This window comes from Amblyomma maculatum, chromosome 7 (genome assembly GCF_055883805.1).
Source record: "Amblyomma maculatum isolate TAMU_Amacu chromosome 7, ASM5588380v1, whole genome shotgun sequence".
In the NCBI taxonomy this organism is placed as follows: domain Eukaryota; kingdom Metazoa; phylum Arthropoda; class Arachnida; order Ixodida; family Ixodidae; genus Amblyomma; species Amblyomma maculatum.
The window spans coordinates 36,289,750-36,316,621 of record NC_139350.1 but is presented as its reverse complement, the minus strand read 5'-3'; the positions used below and the strand labels follow the sequence as shown (position 1 = coordinate 36,316,621).

Sequence of the window (26,872 nt, the reverse complement as noted above, 5' to 3'; positions counted from 1 at the left end):
TGCGGGATGGGCAATTTTTAGAAATCTACTTCTAAGGTGCTCGCCTTTCTAAATCAATGCCCCTGTGTTTTCCACATTTTGAGGGATATATTATGCGCCGAACTTCTGATGTTATATAATGCGCACTTTGGATCAAGCTTTAGTACCTCTTCCTTCGGGGCGTGAAATGTACCTCCCTATTTTTGGGCCTAAACGTGCATTGTTAGCGCCTACAAATCAGGCCTCTAATTATGACTATACATCCTTCCTATATATAATGTTTGTACAATTTCGTACCTCAAAGTATGTTATTTTGTAAACTGCTGAGCCATGCTGCGTGAATCATGACTAGCAGTCGTAAGTGATGATAAAACTAGGAGTCATCTCTTAAGGTCTCATTGAACGTTAACTTTTGTAATTTATGACCATGCATTTTACATGAACTATGACATCTTTCACCACCGCAATGACAGTGACACGAAGCAAATAAAAATGGGTTAATATGTATATCCGCATCGATTGGAAACTCCAGTCCCTGCGCCCGAATTTCCCGCCCATCTAAAATAAGTACTCACACAGCAAATGCCCAACACCGGTTCAAGTACTACGGGTTGCCTCTACGTTGTGATTTCAAATTATTACTTTAAAGTATGCTTCCTTGATTTTTTTTTTCATTCTGTAGCTATGATGCCTCTTCATCATTCAGTGCACTTCGTGTCTTTCATAGATAGAGAATATTTATATCTACTATGTGTATTTTTTATGCTTATATAGTGTTTTGTTGTACAGCTACACATGTCCATTGTTCAGAGGTCTCGCTTTACCATCCTTGTAAGTGTTGCCTGGGTCTCGTCAAGGTCTTTGGTTTCAATTTTTAGACCAGATAGCCCTTCCGATTGCCTTGTAAAGTTCAATATCAATGTTAATCCGAATTTGGAGCGATGGACGATCAGCAACGGTGGGCGGCTTTTGCGCAGATACGACATATGCTAAATTTAGCATTGGACAGGTGGACTCGCCGGAATGTTCAACTTGTGGCATGCCAGAGACTGTGGACTATATATTATTGGTGTGTCCAACGTATGCGTGTGAAAGCAGGGTGCTAGCCGCTTCCTTGAAGCGTTTGGACCACAGGCCTGTGTCGGAGGAACTGCTGCTGAGCGCTTGGCAGGACAAGGGGAAGGGTGTCCAAGCAGTGCGTGCTCTTTGCCGTTTTTTGTGCGCCAGCGGATTTGATTCGCGCTTGTAAAGCAAGCCACTGTACCTGTATATATGTATTTTATATGCCTTCTCCCACATCGTCACCCATCATGGTCTTCTTTCTTCTCTCCTTCCCCTTCCCCAGAACAGGGTAGCAGGCCAGATTTGAATTATTCCGGCCAACATCTCTGCCTTTTCCTTCCAATAAAACCATCTATCTATTAGCATTGAAAAGAGCGGTGGTATATTTACGTGCAGATTAAAATTTCACCGATTACCGTGTCCCCGAAATATAGGCGCTAATATTGTTACGGGGTGTTCCTAAGAGGTAAGAGTCTCAGCTCAACATCAGGAGCATCCCCGGAACACCAGAGCACACAGGCACAACAGCTTCAGCTTCAGTGCCGTAGTAATTCGGAGCAGCGCCTAAAACTTCCTCGTCATCTTCAGACATGTCGGATACACACCGTACCATTATCTACAAGCATAAAATAAAAACTCTTTCCAGCGTTTGCTAATATATCCGCTGCTTCCGGTGATTACCTCGCAAGTACAGTCGCGAAATAAAGGCATAGTATTTCTAGTTTCGCCTACACACAGTAACACAGATTCTTCTCTGTGCAACAAAAAATCCTACGCAGTGAGCAGTGAAACCACTGTTAGCCGTAAAGCAAAGGATCATCCCTCGTGCACGTGCCATCTTCCGGCGCTATGACACAAAATTGTCATGTGATGTGTGAACGCTATCTTACGAATAAATTAAGGGGTTGCCTTAGTGCAGGGAACTCATTAGCTGCAATTTATCTCACACCGACATGTGGTCTGGAGCGGCAAATGTTTTCAGGATTATGCCGCCCTGTGACATATTCTAAAGTATAAAAGCGAGGTATTTGTGCGAAAAGATGACGCTCATTCCTCGATGACCTTTTAGTTAATAGAGTTGGGACTGACTCGGTCAGCCCAGATTAACCGCGGGCTTTCGGCAATTATCTGCTTCGCCTTATTTTGCCTGCTTCACCACGCTCAAGAAATTATGCACCAACATTTTTCAGCCGGCCGGTGGAAGTTTGTCGCCGGATATCTATTGGGTGGGTATTTGCAGATATATTGAATGGACGTCTTTTGATGCGTTTGTTGCAGTTTTATATTTATATTCCGCTTATCTCAATTATATATACATATTATAATATGTGATAAATTGTGATATAAATATAAAGTATAAACACCTAAACGAACTGAATTCATTGAAAGCAACACTAATTCAGAGGAACTATCCCGGTAGCTCCCTTAATATGGCCCTAGAAAAAGCAATCACGAAACCACCAAAGGCCAACACTGAACGCCAGCCTTTTGTAACTAAATACTCCAATGCCCTTCCAAACAGAAACATTATTCTGCGGAAATACCATTCCATGCCAACGTGTAATGAACACCTGACGAAAATATTTCCGGAGGCACCAAGGGTAACATGCAAACGTAATGCAAACCTCAGAGATATTCTAGTACATTGTAAACACGACAACAAGCATCCAATACAACCACACCCTTGCTCTCCACCAGGACGTGAGACGTGCAGACATATACAAAAAGACACCACGGTTAAAAGCAATGCAATCGATTTCACTTTTAACATAAAATCAGGCTTTAACTGCACATCTTCAAACGTTGTCTACTTTCTAGAATGCTCCTTCTGTCACAAACAGTACATCGGAAAGACAGGGCAACCAATGAACATAAGGCTTAATGGACATCGGGCAGACACAGGCAAAAACCTCCCGAAAGTTGTTTCCCAGCATTTCAGTCAAAAAGCCCACACGTTCGAGGAAATTTAACTCTATATTCTGCAGTCAGGCTTTAAATCTGCAAGGGACAGAAAATATAGAGAGGCATATCTAATCCATAAATTAAGAGCATTAGAACCAGCATGAATAAATGTCTCTAAAGGAACATTAAAATTCTTTAGGTACATTACCTCTGCATCATACCTATTCGGGAAAATAACGCCACATAGCATTAATTGTTCAGCTTATTCACGACACATGTACACTCTATTCCATTCCGCAATAGAAAAAGCTGCACATGTTTCTCCAAACACATTTCCTCTTTATCACTTGTTACTTGAGGTTGACCTCGAACTTTTTTTTTTGCATGTCAGTTGTGGTTCACTGTGAGGTTATTATTCTGTGTCTTCATACTTCTCTCTCCCCCCCTCACCCCTCACTTTTGCAGAAAGCTTCAAGAATTGTCCACCTTAGATTTATTCCTTATCAGGGCCATTTGCAAAGCCCGTCACTTTGTAAGGTGTATCTGCCCCAAACCTGCTTACTTGGGGACTAATCATCTACCCGATATCGTAGTTTTTCCTGGTACTGCCGCTTTTACTTCTTTTGCAGGCAACAGGATCTCTGGCTCTAGACTGGGAAATACATGCTGAAGAAACCTTTTTTTTTTCTCACTTCATGCCCTACTTTCTTCTCACCCATCCTCCCCTCTTCACTCCTTCACCTACTTTCTTCTAACCCACTTTCCCCTCCCAAGCTTTTATTCTTCGGAAGCAAAGGCGTATTTAAACCCCTGCCAGTGATGATCGCTTTGCCCAGACAAACACAAGTCCACTTGTCGAAACGTTGTCTCAATCTGCGAAATGAGGCGTACCCCATTTACCCTTGTTCAGTGCTCCTTCATATCGTGTAAACCATCTTCTTCCTCTCGTTCTACCTGAATGCAATGAAATGTAATTTTAAACTTTATGTTAGTTGACAGCCATTAGTCAAGGCGATTATGTTTGAAGAACTTCATAAATATCATTCCTTAAACATAACGACCAGCTTTGAATGCTCATGCAAAATCTCCTCGACCATAGTATTTTGGGATAATAAAAAGCAGCATCGATGCTTATCGATGCGATGCGACAAGAATCGATGCGATGTTTGAAGACAAACGTTTGGCCCAGGGATCCGCGGCAGAAATAAAAAATGTCGCTGTATGAGCGCAAAAGGCCGGCAAGGGCGCTGTCATATTCGGGACGCAGGTCAGAGGCAACCATGGCTGAGATGCGGTCCTCAGGACTATGTGACGGGGCAGGTTTCGCAGGTACCTCGGCGTGACGGTCAGACAGCAGTGCAAAAATAGTAGAGCTGGACAAAGGTGACAGCTCGGTAAGAAAAATGCCCTCCGGGGGAACTTGCGACGACATGCTGAAGTTGAGTACGGGAATGTAGGTGAGGTTATTCTCGACGTGTACAATGTTATGAGGTAGGACGATGTTGCGCTGTCGGTGATGGGGTTGACAATGTAGTCGCCGTCAGGAAGAGACGGAAAAGGTAACATGCGCACGTATACTGCCGCCTCGGGAGTAGGCGAGTAAATATACTGGAGCGGAGGTGAGGCTTGGAATAGTCAGCATTACTGTCTTCAACACAATGGGGCAGGGCTTGGCGCAGAAGTCCGGAGGCACAGTCAATGAGAGCGGAATGGGCTGTTAAAAAGTCTATGCTTACAATCACGTCTTGAGGGCAAGTAGTAAGGACAGCGAAGAGCACAGGAACGTGGTGGCCGGCGATGATGATGCGCGCAGTGCACATTCCGATGATGGTAGCAGTGTTTCCATCAGCAACACGAACTGTAGAGGTGTTAGCGGGCGCAAAACATTTTTGAGGCGCTGGCGGAACGACGAACTAAGGACTGAAATATGGGCCCCAGTGTCAATAAGGGCAGAGACGGATCCATCCACAAGAATGTCAATGAGGTTACGTCTGGGTGTGGGTGTCGCTTCCGAGTTGACAGTCCGGGTCGGTAATGCAGCGCCACTCCCGGGCGCTGCACTCGCTAGTTTCCCGAGTTGATGCCGGCGTATGATGGGGAGGAGTTGCGACGAGGCATCGGTGAACGGGATTGACGAGCCAGTGGGGATGGAGATCGACTGGAGCGACGGGCAGTGGAGACGCTTTTGTTGCGAGGCTGATCTGTTTCAGGAAGACAATGTCTAGGTCCATCATAGGCGGGGCGGGGCTCCTCTGGATGGGCAGAGAAGCGTCGAGGTCCATTGTAGTATCGACGGTCGGCGTTGTAATAAGAGCGAGGGGCGAAAAACGTACAGCTACGGCCATAACCAGATGTGTGGCCGGCGCGACAGCAAATGAAGCAAATTGGCCTGTCGTCTGAGGTGCGCCACTCTGCAGGATTGCGGCTAAGGTAGCGACGTGGGGAAGCCTGGCTGGTGGTAGCAGCAGCCACTACAGGAAGAGGGTGCGTTGGTTACGGTGGCGGCACGGGGCTGGGGGAGATGCTGACGTTGGGGAGTTCTTGGCGAACAACGGCCTGTATCATGGCCATGGTGTCGGGCGGCGGAGACGTGGGTGGTGCTTGAACCAAGGCCTTGAGTTTTCTCCGGATGATCCGAGTGATGTTCACTGGATGAGAAGGCTGTTCCAAAGGCTGCACGTCAGCGCAAGATGATGTAGCCGCCGTGTTTGGAAGGCGGTCAAAGCGATGTACGATACGGCGTTGTTTAGCCTGCTCGAATTTTCGACAGACTTGAAGTACCGAGTCGACGATAGCGCAATTCGTACAGAAGAGGATGTTGAACGCATCATCCGCTATACCCTTGAGGATATGTGCTATCTTGTCACTTTCTGGCATGGAGCTGTTCACCTGTGCGGCACAATGAAATGACGTCTTGAATATAGGCAAGGAAGGATTTCGTGGGGGATTGGGTGCGAGCAGAAAGTTCTGTTTTTGCTGCGAGAGCCCGCCCAATTGGCTTTCCGAACAAATCCTGTAGCTTTTGTTCACAGATTTCCCAGGTCACTAGCTCTTGCTCGTGACTTTGGAACCACGTCCGAGCTGTTCCCGCCAAAGAGAATATTATGTTCGCCAGCATAATGGTCGCGTCCCAGTGGTTGTTTCTGCTGCAGCGCTCGTACTCATCTAGCCAGTCGTCAACGTCCGGCTTGTCTTCGCCATTAAAGATGGGAGGGTGGCGGATCTTCGTGAGTACTACTGGCGATGGTAGGGGCTGCCTCGGAGGTCATAGTGGTCGTTGCTGACGTCGTTTTTTGCCCAGGTACGTGGCGGCAACTGCGCAAATCCAGCTTTTTCTGCGCTATTTTGCTCTTATATTCTGTTCTGAGCGCACGGGATCTTTCGTCACCTCCACCAAGATAATACGGGGTAAGGTAAGGCCAAGAGATTAGTCCAAGATGACACCATACACGGCACACAAAACCACAGCAGCGTCAACCGGGCACCATCGACACTGCTCCAACGTCGTCTTCACCAAAACTCACGGGATTCTTCTTCTTCCGTCCTTATGCAGATACCAGTGCATGCACCGCCTAATGTAACAATATGTTGGATCATAGTGCTGCTAGTAAGGATGTCATATAGATGCTGCATACTCTAGTTGACTTGATACGAAAGTCCTGTAAAGTAGAAGTTTAAGAGACGCTGCTTTCCAAAAGTTACGACGAATATATCCTAGTGCTTCGTTGGCGTTTTTATAACATGGGTAACATGAACAGTTCAGGTAAGGTTGCTAGTAATGTGAACACCGAGGTATTTATACGAGAATACTGAATCTAGGAGCATGCCGTTAAGTTGATAGGAGGGCAAATTAGTAGTCACTCTACACACACGCATGAATTTGCACTTGTTAGCATTGATGTCCATTAGCCAAGATTTACATCAGGTTGAGATGGAATCGATTTCAATTTTAGTACGTCGCTTTCGCATTTTATTTCCCTAAATTGTACGCAGTCGTCGGCGAATAGGGGAATGTTCGATAAATTATGGGAAGGTAGATCATTAATGTAAATAAGGAAGAGAAGCGGACCGAGTAAGGAGTACGGAGAGTTTATTATTGCGTGAGCACTGTATGGCTATGTAGGCGAGCTTCGCGTGGGCGTGACCTTTTCGCAGTTGTAAAAGAGCAATCAGTCGGTATATAAAAAAACAAGAATGCTACCATCGGATAAAGTGTAAAGGAAAAGTTTGGTTTAGTAGAGTTGGGCGGTTTAACCAGGCCACGGAAAGTCAGCGGCACTTCCATCCCGTCTGTTTGCACTGGCTGCACTAGTTCTGAAAAGTGCTGCAGCGGTGCCAGGTGGTCACGTGAGCGTGCAGTGCTAGTTCCGACACTGGCGTGTGGCGGCAGCTGCCAAAACGAGTACGCAAGTGTAGGACTCTGCAACCTAGCAGACGCGTGCGCGCATCATGCATCGCGTGCTGTAACATGATCACGTCCAGTTTCGAAGCCAGCTGCCGTAGGCCTACAGCGCTCGATCGGAAAGTGACGACGACTAACAGTGACACCAATTGACCAAATACGTGCGACTGCGCACGATCGTTATATATCGGACAGTCTGCGAAGGTGCCATTCATGCGCCTGGGTACGAGAGAATTAACGTTGTAAGCAGTTGCCACGAGTACTAGTTTAAATAATTAGGACTGCCTAACAAGACGCTTGATTGGTTTCCACGAACTTACTTCCGTCCAAAAGCACTAGCTGACGCACGTATATGTTTGTACCTCATTGCGCTCTCAGACATTCTATGTGCTCCGTGGGCGACAAGTTTGATGTCGTATAGTCGCTGCGAAGCTGTCTTGTGGCACACACACTTGGCACGACAGAAACTCGATCGATCGCAACTGATTTCTGTTCGCATCTACCTGTCTTCCGAGGTCACAACTCGATTAAAAAAATACTACATAGGACAACGCGCGCGAAGGTGCCGTATCGCGGCCACGTACCACTACATATGTGGCCACAACTACATATAATACCGCTCCTCCGTCAACAAAATGCCCATCACCAGCATGCAGCCCAACTACCTTGTATACGCAACCATTTGCGGATCCGTTAGCATCGAACCGTCCGGGTTCTGAAGGAGACGGACTTTACAAAAGCTATGCAGGACGATGCGCAGCGTCGTCTGCTCTTGGCCAAGCGGAGCGTACGCCATGCTGGACTTTTTTCTGCACCTCTTCTGGAGCGAGTGCAGAGTGAGCGAGTACTCGTGCAGAACTAGCCCTGCACCTTAACAAAACGAGGAGAAATGTGCAGACTGCGCGCGCGGCACTGGCACAACGAGGACGGCGGTGCTGCACTACTTGAACTAGTGCAGCTGGTGCAGGCAAATCGAAGAGACCTTAATTCTCCCGAGCGGGGGCGAAAGGAGGAAAGAAATAGCTGGGAAGGAGGACTTCTTCCTCGCGCCTAAATTTTCCCCTCGCACTGACGGCGCCGCCGACTCCGCTGCGTGGCTTGCTTGTCCTCGCGTGAACCGCTGCAACCATTACGACTCCGCTCGTTTTGAATTAGAACCGTCGTCTGCGTCGGTCATCTGCGTCGGTCGTCTGCGTAGTCTAGCGCGGTGAATTCTCTGCGTGTTGGCTTATTGGCCAAAGTCGCGATTTTTCGTCGTGGTTCTTTTACTCTTTGCATCTCATTCCTGCTGGCTCCTCGCCCCTTCGTGAGACGAGAGACTCACGAAACGATGGGTCCATGGAACTGCAGCGTACAGCTCCAGTTCCATGGACTGTTGTGCCGGTGGGGTTATCACACAGTAGCCCACCGTCAACAGGGTTGTGCCAAGGAGTTGGTAACGCGGCGCTCGTCACCCGTTTCGTGAACGAGGGCTGTCAGCTCCCTGGGCGGTAGCGATGAATCCGAGTCGGCGTTGGTGAGATGAAGAAAAGGCTTTATACACTATTTACATGCATTTACACAACAAGATCGGCTCTGGGGCCGAAAGCTAACATAGCCATACGCGACTGTTCTCGCGCAGCGACGGCCGGGGAGATTCCGCCGCGTCCGCACTGTCAGGGGCGAACTGCTCCCGATGGACGCTAGTGACGAACTCACACTCGGAGTCTCGAACGAAAGCACTTGAGACTCCGTTGCCGAGAACCGTTGACGCTCAAAATGGTCCAATCCGACGGCAGAACTTTCGCAGGGCCAATGGGAGAGCTTGCTGCGCTCTCGCTTCAAATATGCCGCGGGGCGAGAAGGGGTTCACCGTCAGGGCCACGGCGCGCCGTGCTGTCTGGACGTTCAGCGCATGTTGAAACACGTCGCTTCTGTCCCTTTGGTACGGCTCGCCTCCAGTGCATTGTTGCTTTGCAGAGAAGTATCCAAAGTTTGTGAAGGAGGCGTTCGCCGAAGAAGTTTGGCGTCCGGCTGAATTTCTAGGCGGCTTTGGCCAGGCACAACAGCACCCCCGCCATCAGACAATGCGCCGGGAAGACGAGCTGCTCGCATGTGGCTCGGATGCCGGGCGCGCTCGTTCGCCAGGTTCCTCCAAGCTCACGTACAGTGTCCGGGCGCCAGGTAGCCTCACGTGCCTCGGGTTCCACTCGCCAGGTCAGGATCTCTGCCGACAGCCTTGTTGCCGGGGCACGCCGATCAACTTCGCCCGGGTCGCTCCGATGCCCTTGCCACTCGCCACTGGTAACGGTAGACTGTTCTGCGGCTTGCGAAACCGACCGACAACAGGCAACACCCAACACAAGCAAGTACCCTCGGTCACCCGTCAAACACCAGACAGAGGCAAAATTTCAAATTCAATTAGCTAAATTGTTGTCCCCTTTTTGCTCCCACTACAACAAGAGACAAGTGTATAGGATGCAGTACACAAGGTTCAAACAACAATTTTGCATATTAAAAATACATTAAGTAGCAAGGAAAATTATCAATCAGTACCTAATGGAAAAGAGTCTCCTTGAAATCGCTTGGACCGTAGACCATAACTGAGGAAGCAAGGAGGTCCTTTAATTTTTCCCAGTCTGCCTACAACCTTACCGTTAACGACGAAATGCTCGTCGAAGGTAGCTATGTCTCGAATGCATGACTCAAAGCATCCGAGTTCGCACTGTGCTGCTCTCTTCCGCAAGCGGCAGAATGCGTAGCAGTATTCGGGCAGTTTGGCTCTCCTCCCTCCGCCACAGCTTCGGCTGTCCATTTCTCTACGAGACCTTTCTTTCCACTTCGTGCGTGAAAGAACAGACGTGCACAAGTTGCTCGCTTTGTTGAACGATCTGTCTCGTTCTTTACGCTTTGCGCACCAATCGCGCATTTTCTTAGCACGGGTGCATTTGTACCGCTGAGATCGCCGTTTCTTTTCCTTTCGCGATCGTTTGCGTTTTCTCACCTTTCGATGAGAGCATTTTTTCATGCACCTGCCTTTCCGCTCGTTTCGGCGGCAGCACTTGAATTCTTGCTTTCTTTCTTTTTGTGCCAGCTCTTTCAAGCTGCCTGTAACCAGAGCTAGTATGGCGCCGACATCGTCGGAGTGCGGCGCCGTGCCTGCATCGCGGCCAGCAGCGCATGACTCATTGCCAGTCGCGTCCGAACAAGGGCAAGGCTCGCTCACGCCAGCCCCCGAGCTAGGCATATCCTCTGCAGGCCCGCCACTCAAGTTACTCTGATCCGCCGGTGTGCCGCATCGCTCAGCGCTAACCGCCGCACGATCAAGGTCGTCTGATAGCTGGGGCGTTTCGGATCGCGTGAGGTCCATGTTCGCACTACGGTTATTGTTTTCGCCAATACAATTGAGCGCGTCAGGACAGGAAGATGCATGGCTCCAGTCTAGTCGCTCGCTGTCGACTTCACAGGTGTGGTTCTCGACAGCGTCCGCGTCATGGGCCTGCCTTCGCTGTTCACCACTCATGGGCTGCGCAGTTTCCATGAACGGCACTTCGTCTTTCTGTGTGTCATGATCTACGACAACGCTGATTTCGGAAATCACCAATTTGTCGTCTCCTAGCCTGACTACATCTCCGCCACGCTGTACAACTGCTGCTTCTGAGTTGTCAGGCGGTTGATTTACTGCCAGGTCGCCACTCTCGATTTGTGGAATCGGATTGCTTACAGCAACGTGGGGCGGCGTGCAGGACGGTGTCACTGCGGATTTCTCGCCAATGGAGTCGGCTCCCACCGTCTCAGCTGCCAGTGGCTCGACCAAGATAACCCTAGACACTTCTGACTCGATCAGCTCGCTGCTGCTATCGCGTTGCTCGGCCGCTTCCACAAGCTGTGTCTCATTCTCTGGTGCAAGTACAATTTGCTCCGAGACATCCTGACTTTCTAACCATTCGGTTACATCGGCTTTCAACTGATACGCCAAATCAAAGTACGTTTTGGTACAGTTTTTCTCCCGCTGATACCTGTCCTCCAGCTCCATTGGTGAAAGCCGATGTCTTTTCAGTAAAGACTCTTTCAGGTAATCGTAGTTTTTCAAGTCAACGTCTATTACGCGCTTGATTTCTTCCGATGCATCAGCGGAGAGAAGAGCGACCAATTTTTGTGCCCAAGTATCTCGCTCGAAACGTTTACTTCTGCAGACATTCTCAAAGTCTGCCAAATACACTGCCATATCCTCTGCGATGAGGAACGGTGGTGGACAGTCTCGCGGTATTGAACAGTTACAATGAATGGCATTAAAAGCTTTAATCTTTTCCACGCTCATTCTATGTGTTGAAACCTCCAGCTGCATCAGTTGCCATACACGGGCGTCCTCTTTCTCGTGACGATCCTCTTTCTCGCGACGTTCTCTACGTTCACGATCCTCTTTCTCGCGACGTTCTTTCTCCTCCTGCTTATGGCGCTCTAGCTTTTCACGCTCCTCGCGCTTTTGGAGTTCTAGCCTTTTGGCTTCCTCCTTCCCTTTTCTCTCTTGAATATCATCCCAGGCCTCTGCGGCTTCCTCAACCGTCACTTCCTCTGCCGGCATGATCTCAAGAATTTCCTTTTTTCTTTTTGTTGAGCCCAAATCGATGCCCAACTCCTCACAAATTTGGAGAAGTTCTTTGACCTTGTAACTCTCCATCCTTTACCGGCCTCTTGTTGTTTGCCTTTTTAGAATAGTGTACTATACGCGTTCGCTATCTCGCTCCTAGCAAGAGCTGCGCAAGCCTTTCTCACACTGATTCCCTTCTCAGCATTCCCTGGTTTTCAAAACACTTCCTGTAGGCTTGAAACACGCAAGGTTAACACAATGCTACGCTCAGCCGTTCTCTAAGCTACCCTGTGTGTTAGAGAAGTCTGGCGTTTGAGGGAAACTTCAGGTACTCACCGCGCCGAGGTGCCTGACGCCGGTCAATCCCGCAGCTGCCATCCAATGTTGTGCCGGTGGGGTTATCACACAGTAGCCCACCGTCAACAGGGTTGTGCCAAGGAGTTGGTAACGCAGCGCTCGTCACCCGTTTCGTGAACGAGGGCTGTCAGCTCCCTGGGCGGTAGCGATGAATCCGAGTCGGCGTTGGTGAGATGAAGAAAAGGCTTTATACACTATTTACATGCATTTACACAACAAGATCGGCTCTGGGGCCGAAAGCTAACATAGCCATACGCGACTGTTCTCGCGCAGCGACGGCCGGGGAGATTCCGCCGCGTCCGCACTGTCAGGGGCGAACTGCTCCCGATGGACGCTAGTGACGAACTCACACTCGGAGTCTCGAACGAAAGCACTTGAGACTCCGTTGCCGAGAACCGTTGACGCTCAAAATGGTCCAATCCGACGGCAGCACTTTCGCAGGGCCAATGGGAGAGCTTGCTGCGCTCTCGCTTCAAATATGCCGCGGGGCGAGAAGGGGTTCACCGTCAGGGCCACGGCGCGCCGTGCTGTCTGGACGTTCAGCGCATGTTGAAACACGTCGCTTCTGTCCCTTTGGTACGGCTCGCCTCCAGTGCATCGGTGCTTTGCAGAGAAGTATCCAAAGTTTGTGAAGGAGGCGTTCGCCGAAGAAGTTTGGCGTCCGGCTGAATTTCTAGGCGGCTTTGGCCAGGCACAACAGGACCCATCTTGTCTGTGATTGTGCTGGTCATTACAGTCGGCGATATCCGCTGTGGTTCGTGTTGTTGAACTTGTTACCTTCATGTGCTGTGGGGAGACGTATGTGCGTTTCGAAGAAGACGGTTCTTCCAGGAAGGGTAGTGTAAAGTTTTAATCGTGCATTTTGGTTATGTATAGCACAGTGACATGTGATTACTTGCATCAAATACCAACCACTAGGTAATTACTAGAACGCAGGTATTTGCTCCATGTTTCTACATTGGACGTAATGCGTAGAATGAATATGTGCATAATTTGTTTAATTTCATATCAACTGTACACATGCTGACAGAAGCAGTGCCGGCAAACTGGGTTCTTTTGTAGTGATAAAGCAGCATGCAAGATTACAATGTTAGCGCAGAACACAGAACACCTGTAAACTGTTGGCTATGTAAAGTGTGCGTGTGTGTGTGTGTGTGTGTGTGAAGGATACCTCGTCGCATCTTTTCATTTTCTGTTTCACGTGCACTTAATAAAAAAGGGAAACAATATCTGCTGTTCTCTGTGCTATTTCTTGCTGCGGTCGGGTACGCTTGCTCGCGAGCGCCTGCGCCCTCGAGAGCGCTATGCTTGTGGTCGCGCCGTGGCAGAACGATGATGCGGTAGAAAATCCACGGGCACAGCGTTCTCCTGGGCGCGTGCGCACGCGAGCGCGCGAGCCGCGCTGCTTGAATCAACCTACCGACACCCCCTTCAGCACCGTTTTTTTGGACCAGTCCGCTATACTGCCTCCCACATCAAGTCCATTTTTTACGCGCCCCCTCCCGTTATAATTCTATAATGGGGAGTTTGGCGCTAGCGTCTGTAATTCGTGGCCGCTGGGAGGTACAGGGAGTTTCACACCCTTGGCTTAATGTCCCAAAGACCCAAAGCGACTAAGGTTATGAGAGACGCCATAAAAGCAAGATGGCCTCCAGCCAACTTCCAGTTATGATTCAAAGCTTCCTGTCACGCGTCTCAGTGTATTCCACGTTTCTCAGTGCAACGCCCGTTGTCTTGAATTCGTCTAAGTTGACCGGTGTTCTGTAATTGGTTTACAGGAAAGGACAGCGGCAGTATATGTCACTCGCGGAATCCCACTGCCGCATTTCGCTGGCAGTACAGCAACGATTAGGCTTGCGCATTTCTCCAGCTCAGATTCTGCAGTGATATCGGAGAAATTTTCAAGATGACGCCCCGCTTCCACTTTGCTTGCTTGAAGGTAGTGCAGGTAACTATCTTGTACCTCAATGATTGTCCTCTCGAGGAAAATATATCTCAACTTCGAACTGTCACAGCAAATATTTTCGCAGCGCGTACAAATATACTAGGCATTTGTTTTGAGGAACATATTTAATCTTACCATTCTCAAAATGAATATCATTGAATCAAGTCTTCTACGCCAGCAGTGCATCAGATTCTGTCGCCAAGGGAATGTAGGCCCATCGTATTTCCGTTACATCGAAATAATAGACGCACATATATATGTAACAAGATAAGGAACGCCGCCTGTTTCTTTTTTTTTTCGGATGTGTGAGGGGGTTGGAATGTGCGTGTGAATGAGAGGAAGATCTGCCTATGGCGCCGTAGGTCTTGGGATTCGATAGAAGTTGATCACTTGTAGGAAATGAGCCCTGCTTCCCTTTCTTAAGCGCCCATGCGTCGATTAGCCTACACGACATAATGGATAGTGCTCAGTTTAATGGTCGCCACCTTAGGTTGACTGGGGCCTATCACCATATAAGGATGAAGCTGGAGCTGGGTCCTTGCAGTCTGTGCGCGGCAGAATTACGGTGTGCTTCCGCTGCTGCAAAGGCGTATACAGATGATTCAGATTCGGCATAGGTAGCGAGTGCGCCCCTAAAGGTTCTAGAATTCATTACACCTGCGAGTCTCAACGCACGTGTACTAGTAGAACTTCACTAAACATCACAACATAGCCCTTTTATTGCTTTTTAGATTAGAGGTATGAAGTAAAATGAAAATTAACTCAATTAATTGTTCTGCTCAGCCAGCGCTGTTCACGAATGTGGGCCTCTTATCTTGGACGCAATAAGAAGAAGTAAAAGACACCATACGGGGCGCGCGGCTCGAGGCGCAAGCACGGGCTCGATCAGCGCTGCCATAGCTTGGATCGAACGTTCCATTGCCCCTTTCTCGCAGGGAGCCCGCTTGCACACGACGCCAAGGGACCCTGCCAGCCGTTACCCTTACCCGTGCAAAGACTACGGTGTGGAGAGCATTGCTGCTTTACCTTGCTCTCTGACCGTGGTGTGAGGTAAACCAGTTGGGGCACCACCTGGGTGATCATCGCCAGCCGAGCGAGGGATCTATTTAGGCCGGAGTGCGACTTTCTCAGGTGAGCAAGTTAAGTGGACCGCTATCGTGGGCATATGCAGATGCACTGTAAAAAAAATCCGTAAAACATTCGTAGGAACGCTGGATAAAAGAGCATACAGCTGCTCTGTTCTACCTAAAAAGGACAGAACGGCAATAATAAATCCGTGAAGGTGGTTGCTATGATGTCGACAAAATTGTCTTGAGACCGAAACGCTGCAACCAAAGTGCTGGCTTATGTTGTGCTATTGTTTGCATCATAAAATATTGTAGATATGCTTTTGATAAGTCCCCAAATTCACAAATGCGATGCGTACGGGTCGTGGCGGCGCTGCCTACCTCCCTTAAGGGCTTATACGCAACCGTGTCTGCGTTTATATGTCCTCCTTTTTAGGAAGTGCGCGCTCCTTCCCGTTCCGGGTTTTGAAAAATTAGGGCTATGCAGCTGTGGTCGCTGTGGTCGTGCAGTGACTGTGATGCTGATCTAATTGAACAACGCAGATTGAGAAAAAGAAGACATCGTTTTTGCCAACAGGTGAGCATGATGTCGTTCTTTGTTCATTATGGTGCTGGATGTGCGCGGTGATTGTTTCTTCCTTTGACCACAGTCATTGTTCCATTCACCCCTCAAGAGCCTCTTACCGTAAAAGGAATTTGAACCAACGCTGTCACTTAATTAATTCAATGAGATAACCTACAGCGATCTTTGCGCAGTCTCTCTTACCCGTTCATCGTTCAGTTGTCAGGGTATTCATGCGTTTCTCAAAGCCAGCATCGGTAACGAACATTTGTTTGGACTATGCGCGGGACTCGTCGCTGCTTCGCAAAAACAGTCGGTATGGGCGCCTGGTTTAAAAAGCGTAGAACAAAGTCAATTGAACAGATATAAAAGAACGCATTAGCGTGATATTAAAGCTTTAGTACAGGCGGATTTAGGCCGACATTAGGCAGCTTTGCGCGATTCGAAATCCATGGCGAAAAAAAAAAAAAAAGCAAACGCTGGGTCGATTGACTTCACATGACTGTCGTTTGTTCTGTTGCCGGCGAGACTGAAGTCTGAAGTCCAATGTCTGCACGTATTTTATCCCAGTGAAACCGGAACCGAAACTAAATGCATTTTGTGTTTATTTCTTCAACGTCGTTGTTAAAGCGCTGGGCCCCGTCACTTTAGTCATTGCCTCGTCTTTGTTATTGCTCGCCATGCCGGACGTCGGCGAACTTCTATGTTTGTTCGAAGCGCTGCTTCAATTGTCAACCGTCGTGAAGTGTGCTGCGTTCAGCGTACGAATACAACTGTAGTAGGGCGTTCACTCGTGTAGTGCTATCGAAATTTGATATTCCATGTGAAGGGCAATTTCGAGTCTTGCTAACATCTCAGAGAAGTGTGTGTGCTTCATTGTGCTGGGCTCTGTCTAAAAGATGGGTGCTTTGTGTCCAGTTTGAAAGGATCGGAAAGAGGAAGCCGGGACAGATCTATTCAATGTGACTACAAGTTGGACTTGCCAAATATGCAGCAGTACTTTTGCCTAACCTGGATAAAGGCGAACAGCTGTCTGCACGCCTACGCAGTTGTCTTTAGAGGTAAGCTATGTTTACAATATGAATATAAAGTACTTGTGCACATCGCGAAGTAAGACAAGTTAGAGAGACTACGTATTGTATCGTACTGCTGCAGTATGTGCTTACAGCCTTTTAATAGTGTTGTAGGCGCTTCATTTCAGCTGCCGTAGAGGGGTCACGGCACCTGTGGGTTAACGTCCCGTTAATTTGTTGCGAGAAGGCGTGGTGCAGAAAGGCGACAGCATGATTATAGATCCGGTCGTTCTGTATTAAAAAAAAATTCTACAGTGTGTGGAATGCTTTTTGGGACTTTAGCTTCAGTAGTAGTCAGATTGGGTCTTTTTTTTTTTATGTGTGCTGATGTACTACGCCCGTGCTAGCTTAAGTTTGTAGTTGGTGATAAAGATAACAGCAGTATTTTGTGGACAGGAGTACTCAGATCACTTTAAAAGCATGCACGTTTTTGGCTGTGTCTTTTGACTGTTGGATCCATCCAACCTAGGATTACAATCCTGTTGGTATTACAAACAAAGGTAAATTTCTCTGCGTCTGGATTTACGTTTTTCATCGCATCAACTTTTTTTTTTTCATACTTATCTTGTGTCTGGTTGCCTAGACTGTAGGTTGTGGTGCAGAAAGGCTGCAGCATGAGTATAGACCCGGTCATTTTGTATTTTAAAAAATGCTGCCGTGTGTGTGCAGTGCTTTTTGTGACTTTAGCTTCAGTGGGAGGCAGATTTGTTTTTTTTAAAAATTAAAATGCTTGAAGTTAAGCAGCAATTTGCCCACTTCTGTGTCTCATTCTACGCATTTCAGCTCGTGTTGTTCCCGTATTCTTGTATGTGTGTTCATGTGCACCCGTGCTAGCTTAAATTTATAGTTGGTGATCAAGATAATAGCAGAATTTTGTGGACACGGGTACTCAGATCACTTTAAAAGCATGCATGTTTTTCACTGTGTCTTTTTACTGCCGGATCCATCCAACCTAGGATTGCGATCCTGTTGGTATTACAAACAAAGATAAATTTCTCTGCATCTGGATTTACGTTGTTCACTGTATGAACATTTTTTTTTATGCTGATCTTGTATCTGGTTGCCTAAACTGTAGGTTCTGACATTTTGATTGTGCCAGATTTGTTATTGGCTTTGTGCTTCCTATGGTTTTGGACAAGCATTGACAGATTTTTCTCAGCACGATGGTCATGCTGCCCACCAAAGACAAGTCCCCTTGTCGAGATGTTAGCTCGACTTGCGAACTCAGGCTCCCTACAACCTTTGCTCAGTGCTCTTTCATGCCGTAGACATCTTCTTTCTCTACCTTTGTTTTTATTGATTACATAAAATGTTGAGTACATTTTTTTTTTAATTATTGCTTGAAACAGATTAATATACAGCACAGTAGTGATAGGGGCAAAGAAGACTGATGCAAACAAAGTGCTAACAATGTTGTTTATAGACTTGAACCAGTTTATAGATCCACCAGTTCCAAGATAATATAAAGAAAAGAAAGAACAAACATGTCATGTAACTGTTACATGATTACCTTGTTGCTCCATTCCTTCTCTCTATGTTTAAAAGTATGTTCATGGGCATTTAAGAACAACCATTTTCCACTCAAGTGCATGGACGGATGGTTACAAACTTGAAAAAATTTGAAACTACCTGAGCTTCTGCCTTCAGTCTTGTGTTGGTGTCATAGGATTTGTGCAGAACAGCTGTTCTTTCAAAGGCAGGTGTGCAGTTCTTGCACTTGCTGCAGTGTTTGCTTACCTCATCCGAGTTTCGATCTCTGAGTTTACTTGAGTTATATATATCCTGCTCTCCGAGACCTCACTTCTCAAAGGTGGAGTTCAAGTACGTTGAAAGCAACTCCAAAAACCTTGATCTCCATCTTTGTTCATACAGTGTGAAGATCATATTATCTGTCAACGAAGTGGAATTTGTATTGGTACATGTGTTGCGCCAGTCTTGAGCGATATATATGTCTCTCTGAGACTGCAAGTTTCAGGATCAGTACACCGAGCGCGATGTAAGTCATGGTATTTAAGTTTATGGATGCCGTCCTTGCAGTTCTGAATGATTGATGTCAGAGGATATTTTGAGACATAAGTGTCCCAAGTTGTAACCATGTTCACTGTCTGCCATCAAACGTTAAAGTTAATAATTCAGCGCCCAGCTGATGGCCACATTAGGTGTCTGGAATTGTGCTTGCATTTTGGCCCTAAACATGTATGCTGAGCCTGGGAGCTAAGGGGCAACAAGCTGGTTCTTGTGCATGCCTCGGCACATTTGAAACTAGTAAAGAGACCTAGTATGTTCTTGTTTGATGAGTGCTCTTGAAAAATTATGCATGCGCCAACAGGAAGATGCATTTCAAAGCTAACTGCACCGTTTTAAAGAAGCCAGGTATACAGCGAATCTTTTAATTGCTGTAGCAGAGAGCTCTCTGCTATTAGGAAGCAACCCAAAGCAGTCAGCTGTCAAAGGAAGGTGTTTATGATACTGTGTTTACAGACTGGGCAGAATGAGAGAAAGAAGATGGCTACACGGTTTAAAAAGCATTGAACAGGGGTTGAAGGAGAAGCCTCAGTTTGCAAGCCAAGCCAACGTTTTGACAAAGGGACTTCTCTTTTGTTGGCTCAGCTTGCGAACAGAGGCTCCCTCTCAAATCCTGTTCAGGATGCTTTCATAATGTATGCACATACTATATCACACAAACTAAAAAAAGATTGGAAAGAAAGCATAAACTGTTGTCTTCTCTGTGTCAAAGAAATTGAACCAGTGGTGCAAAAAAAGGTAATTCTGAGAGCATTGTAGAACCCGTCTGTGGGGCCAAACATTGCCCATGCCAGCTTACAAAAAACAAGTACTTCATTTCCCTGTCATGTGGAAATATCTATATCAGCCAGTGGAAGGTGTCTAAACACTAGGTTACAGGAGACTAGAAGGATCTGAAAGAGGTAGACTTGGGTATGCTCAGCCAAATTTGCAGCATGTGTAAGAACTGCACACCTGCCCTTGGAAGAACAGCTGTTCTATACAAGTGCTTTGACACCCCCACATGAGTAGTAGCAAAAGCTCAGGCCTCTTCAAATTTCTTCGATAAGTGTGTGCACCTGAGTAGAGTTGTTTTTGAGCACCTGTGAACATGTTATGTAAGATTGGCAGGAAGGGGCTGTTGATCATCATGGGCATCAGAAGAAGGGTGCAAAAGGAGAATTTGGCCGCCACCCCGCCCGCTATAGGATGCAGTCGAGTTAGTTTTTCCTTCCTCCCTCTCTAGTTTTTCCTCCCCCCCCCTTTTAAGAAAAAATTCCTGCCGACACCCATGTTATACCTCTGTCACACGGGCAATCTCAATTCAATGTCCATTGAGTGAATGGTAATTGACATTTTCGATGGTCGTCGAGATGCACCACTGCCACACGGCAAATTTCAATGGGCATGGAGTAGTGACCATGTCATTCAACAGATCGAGCCATGGGCAACAACATCTAGTGAAAATACGAAGTGAAACAGTATAAAACGAGGCGGATATCACACTAAGGGGTTTTTTGAATCAGTTTGTTCAAAGGCTATTCGAATGCCTCACATCACAGCATAACCCACAGGCACTGCAGGCGAGCAACACCGGAACGACGACGAATTATTTGCATTTGCCGCATTCGTTTTGTGTAAGGATGCCGACAGAGCTCAGTGGTTGTCTTCATTGCGTTCGTAGTTGCTATCGTTAAAACACATATGGGGCTCTCCGTAGTCTTGGCTGTCGCAAAGCATGGTAAAAGGCAATCATGAGCAAAATGCTGTGGCATGCGGTGCTGCCATATAAGAAAATTGTCAGTTTGTTTACATCTGAACACCGCAGATTATCTAGAGTGATCATTTTGACTCCCATAAAACTGGTTGACACTGTTCATTGTCAACAATTTAATCCAGAAGACTTTTTGTTTTGTTTTTCTCTTGTTTTTCACCTTACGGTGAATGCAGGGCTCCTCTTAATGTTCCTTGGCATGCCAGTGGTCATTCTTGAACCTTTTGAGTCAATACTGATCGCGTTCGAGCATCATTGAAAACTGCCGTGTGGAAGTAGCTGAACCCCATTGAGCTCAATCTCCATTTGCCTCGATGAGCATTGAAACTGTCCGTGTGACAGCGGTAAAACTGCCCGTGTGACAGCGGTATCAGTGAGCGCCTGTGTTTGCATCTGTCTTTCTTGTCCCTGCTACTACTGTGCTGTATTCTTCTGTATCATGAATCAACATGCTAGGCAGTACATACTATTGATTGAAGCTGTTTAAATAGCTTTAACCCTGTATATTTACGTCTATATTCAGGCCAAATGGTGGTCCGAATTTCCACATTATGTGACGATTAGAGCAGTATGTCTACTTCTCCTGACCATATAGACGTTGCATTTCCCAAATTAAGTATCAAATACATGCATGGGTGTGGGTGCATTGTGTGGTCTTGTTTCAACAAAACGCGTTGAATCTATTGTACATGCGTTTCACATTGTCCCCTTAAACTGTTTAAAGCTGCGATATGGGGCCTTTCATGAGTGGACAAGTGAGATAACTTATGTATTGCTCCCTTTTTCAGTTAAGGAAATACTGTTTTTCTTCTCTATGCCATCGTAATACCAAATCAAACTTGCCATGATTATAGCAAAGCTTAGTGGTTTCTTTTATATTCAAATTTCAGTTTTAAAGTGAAAAGGCTTGTGGAATTCACGATAATTTGAAGCTATTTTTTACAGCATTTCATTTGGCTTAGTGTTGCTTTCTTTTTGAGAAAAGCATTCTTTGTTTGTTGGTTAGTTTGTGGGGTTTAACGTCCCAAAGCGACTCAGGCTATGAGAGATGCCGTAGTGGAGGACTTCGGAAATTTCGACCACCTGGTGTTCTTTAACATGCACTGACATTGCACAGCACACGGGGGCCTTGCTTTTTGTCTCCACGAAAATGTGGCCGCCAAGGCAGGGATTCGATCCTGCATCCTTGGGAACAGTAGTCGAGCACCGTAACCGTGACGAGGTGGCTGTAGAATCTGTGGGTGCCGAAAGCCTGTGATCAAAAGTTTACCAGACAAGTTGGCTTTCAATTATGCATAGCGAAAATGATCGCAGACAAAGGGAACTTTCCATTTCATTCTTTTCTGTTCTCCCACTTTTGTGTGGGAAAAGAACTAAGAATTAAGAAGGTTCCATTGTGGTTTTTCACTAGTGCAAATTGCGTCCTTGAGAAGACTTCAGCAAATGCTGTTTTAAGTGACTGCTTAAACTTCTCGTTTGATTGAAAAGCCGTCAGCGTGGTAGTAGTGGTCGGTGTAGTAGGTCATAAATAATCGGGGCTGCGTAAAAAAGCCATATGACAACTTGTGGTTCTAGTAAATTAATATTTGTTTTGTAGTTGATGACAAGTTAATCAAATCATTGTAATTGTTGAATTAAGTGAAAAAATAAGGAAAGGGGGTTCAGAGGTGTCAAAATTCAAAGAATGAAAAGCCTATGCTTGAGGTGCTAATGAATAAAATTTAGTAATTGATGAAAGAAATAATTGAAAAAAAGAAAAATGCTTTCAAAGTCATGAAACTTTATGGAATAGAAAGCAAATGTTTGGTTATGCTAAGAATTGCTGTAGAAAAGTAAAAATTATAAATTAAAAAAAAGAAAAACATCTGTGTGTGCGACATGCTATCACATCACTCCCTTGAATGGCTAATTTTTAGCATGGGCATGACCACCTGTGATCAACTGTTTGTAATATCTTGTACTGAGCTCTAAGGATGAATGTGTAACTAATTGTTCAAAATGTCACTAAATACCAGCTCTTTATAAACATATTCTACTTTGAGGCAAGATATTGAAGTCGTCCTTCTTGATGCAGGGTCTGGTGTGAAGCCTTGCCAAGCTGCAGCAGCTTTGCACCATCAACCCCACCGCCACTTATCTGGATATGGGGTCTTTGCTGCTCCCAGTGGCCAAGTGGCCATCTACAAAGCATCTGAAGGTGGAGTGCATTCCCTGCATCCAGATTCACTGCTTGGAGCCTGCCCCACCCACATAATCCAGCGCACTTCTGTGACTAATGAGGTATGCAGCTACAATGAATGTGGCCATACAATAGACTTCTTTACCATAGGTTTGTTACCTACCCTGCTCCAGTTGTGTTCAGATTAGTAATTCAATTTGTGATTTTAATGTCTTGTTCCCTTGGCCTTTCTGGTTGCTACCACAGATTTTCATGACTGATGCATTCATTGCTTTGGTTCACATGCCATATGTCTCTTGGTTGACCTGTCATCAGCCAACCAACCGTATGCAGACCTGTCATGCAGCCTGTGTATAGAAGGTACCATCTTTCATTGTTTCTATTCTTTCACGTTCATACAGTTGGCAGTCAAATTCACTTTCTCATTTGCCGAATGTATATGCAGCCACAGGTAAGAGCAAGGTTGTACACAATATTAGTGGTGCATTCAATGTACAGTTCCTGATTTTCTTATCACATATCTCTTACTTCTTGTGTAAGAGTGTACAGTTTCTAAACAGTTGATTAGAAGTGGAAAAAAACACCATCTGTGGCCAATGTTTATTTTGTGGGAAATGTAATAGAGATAAGGAACTATTTTCATGCAGTGTCTTACAGATGCATTGTTTGGGCCCTCTTTGTTGGTTTGTTTTACCTTCTGCTGTATACACACTGGCCTTGCAGAAGATGTATTTTCTGGAAAGACCAGGATTAACTTCCTTTCAGCAGACATTATTCTGGGTTTGAAATTGTCATTCATAAACTGTGGAAATACTTTGTTCATCATTGTGGAAAGAAAATTAGCAACTGTCATGTTTTATCAGCTTTTAATGGAAGCCGTAATACAGATGAATTGTTTATTCAGATTCCTTGAATAACAACTTTGAAGGCCGGCTTGAACTGCTCGAGAAAGCAGGTTATGCTGAAACGTCATCTGCAGTGTTGCAGCATGTCTTCTCCAAAATGTAAAAGAACCAACCAGATCCGGGTCTTTTAGTCTGAAGACTGTGCGTGAAATAAATTCTTACTCCATAAAATTTCCCCCATAATGGAGATGCACAGCAGGTATGATGTCAAGGTGGTTTCTTCAGCTACTAAACTGCTGGTAATCTGTTCCATTTTGAACAAGAAACAATATATATGTGTAAAGAATAATGGTAGGTTAAAATACACCACTAAGGCTGTGCACAGTATCTTTCTGAGCTGCTCTGGTATACACATTATACAAATGGGGAGGTGCATCAACAGCAGACTGTATGAACATGACTAGGCAATAAATAATGAGATGGCACATTCCTAAAAGAAAGCAAACCTTTGTACAAAGCCTACAATTCTTGATGATGCCAAAGCTAACCCTTGGCGACAAATGATTAAAGCTTTCGATATAATTAATTCTGGGGATAAACGAGTTTCCTCTGAACAAAAATTAGCGTCCTCAGATGGGCATGTGTGACTGCTGTCAAGGCTTTACTATGTGTTTTTACGGCGGCTTAGGCCTTGCTTTGTATACTGCAGAAAAGGTTGCATGCCAACTCGGGCAAAGAACTCTGTCGACCTTGTTCTTGCCTGATAGCCATACTTAATCCAGATACGGTTGAATGGTAAGGCTTCACAGGCCTCTATACAAAGCTATGCAATCTTTCCACTCCCATGCCAATGTTGGGACCACAAAATATTTTGGGAGCTGCAAGCATATTTTGTGAGAAATAACACTGACTAGCAGATTTTCCAAGTGAAACTTCTGTTGGTCTCTGTTAGCAGCAGTAGTCGTGTTAATAGTCCTTCAGGAATAAAATGCCACATTTTAGTATATATGTGCCCCTATTATGCATTTACTGTGATGCAATAAGGCCTTGATTATCTGCCAGAAATTTGTTACAGAATAGGGCAACTTTTCTATGAAGTGAAGAACCATGCTTTTAATGACAAGGTTGTCATATGCCTAAAAAAATAAACATTTAACACTAATGCTCTGAAAGAAATTTTTTTTTATCAGGACATGCTAGCCAACCTGTGATGTAACTCTCAAAATTCTTGGATCTGCTAATCTCTGGTATGCATTCGTTTGCATTTTTTTTCAATAATCATTTTAATTTCTAATTTCATCTGACTGACAAGCTCTTAAATGAATACCTAATTTTTATGTGCTCATAACTGAACTAGCTTTGCATGATTACTTACTACCTAGGACTCATTTTCTCAGATGCTAGCGATTATTACTTCTCGCGGTATCTGCAAACTCATGAACTTAATGCGAGCTCATGCATTATGGGCTGTTATTTAAACCTGAGCTACTTAAAAGGGCTAAAATATGTTAGCCAAATTTTAATTTTCAGCCAGTCTTCATTTTTTTCCCTCCGACTCCTTGAAGCTACGCAAAGTGGTGCCATTAATGCCTAGAGTTGTTCAGATCTGTAATATTTTGTTTTAGCATGCATTTTACATGGACGATTTCAAGACGTAATCTACCTGCATGATTCTTCCCATCATAATTCTAACGTATTTCTATTCTTTTTCTTTTAGCAGTTTCCATCCTGCTTGCACAAAAAATTTGAACTGAATTTACAAGTTTTTCATTGTCAGTGTCTGCTAATGGTACACTTCTGGTGTAGAGAATGGCATACTCCCTTCTATAGTTATTGGTGCAATATTCATATATGCCTTCAAGCCATGTTGAATTAGAGGGTATAAACTAGTGTTACAGATGAGTGAATGATGCAGGTAGAATGAGAGGAAGATAGTTTACACTGTATAAAGGAGCACTGAGCAAAGGTAATGGGGGTACACCCCAGTTCGCAGGTCGAGCCGTTTCGACAAATGGACTTGTCATTGTCTGGGAAAAGCGATCATCACTAGATGGGGTTTAAATATGCTTTTGCTTCCGGAGAAGAAAATCTGGGGAGGATGAAAGTGGGTGTGAAAAAAGTAAGTCAAGGAGTGCGGAGGGGGAGGATGCCTGAGAAGAAAGTAGGTCATGGAGTAAAAAAAAAAGTTTCTTCAGTATGCATTCTCAGCCTGGAACCAGGGATCCTGTGGCTTGCAAAAGAAATAAAAGCAGCAGTAGCAGCAAAAACTACAATGCGGGGTAGATGATTAGTCACCACTTAAACAGGTTTGTTGCAGATACACCTTACAAAGGGACAGGCTTTGCAAAGGGCCCTGATAAGGAATATATATCTAAGGGGGACAATTTTTAAAACTTACTGCAAAAGGGGGGGGGGAGAAGGACAAAGAAACAGAATTATAACTGCACAGTGAACCACAGCTGACATGCAAAAAAAGAAAGTTTGAAGGCAAACTCAAGTAACAAGTGATAAGGAGGAAATGGGTTTGGAGAAACATCTGCTGCTTATTCTACTGCGAGAAGGAATAGAGTATACATGTGCTGTGAATAAACTGTACAAGTAACGCTATGTGGGATTGTTTTCCCGAATAGTTATGATGCAGAAGGAATATACTTGAGGGATTCTAACGTTCCTTTAGAGATATTTGTTCCTGCTGGTTCCAGCATCCAAAGCAACCACATCTTTGCTCTCTTGAAAGACGAGCAGTCATATACAAAAAGACACCACGGTTAAAAGTAATGCAAGCGATTTCACTTTTCACATAAATTCAGGATTTAAGTACACCTCTTCAAACATTGTTTACCTTCTAGAATGGTCCTTCTGTCAATAAACAGCACATCGGAAAGATAGGGCAACCAATGAACATAAGGCTTAATGGCCATCAGGCAGACACAGACAAAAACCTCCCGAAAGCTGTTTCGCAGCATTTAAATCAGAAAGATCATAAGTTCGAAGAAATGAAATTATATATTCTCCAGTCAGCCTTTAAACCTGCAAGGGACAGAAAATATGGAGGTATATCTAATTCATAAATTTAGAACATTGCAATCAGCAGATAAATATATCTCTAAAGGAATTTTAGAATCCTATAAGTATATTCGCTCTGCATCGT

General features: G+C 45.6%; 1 protein-coding gene across 1 annotated transcript in view; it reads left to right on the top strand.

The window, feature by feature from the left end:
- Window positions 1-15,753: 15,753 nt before the first annotated feature.
- The window catches only part of LOC146182984 (uncharacterized), a 34,577-nt gene continuing 23,458 nt past the window's right edge, over window positions 15,754-26,872 (top strand). Inside the window, exons 1-3 of the mRNA XM_084608679.1 lie at window positions 15,754-15,861; window positions 16,765-16,907; window positions 22,772-22,977. Of these exons, the coding sequence (XP_084464805.1) occupies window positions 22,973-22,977 (5 nt within the window). The 5' untranslated portion in view covers window positions 15,754-15,861; window positions 16,765-16,907; window positions 22,772-22,972. The remainder of the gene's footprint in view (window positions 15,862-16,764; window positions 16,908-22,771; window positions 22,978-26,872) is intronic.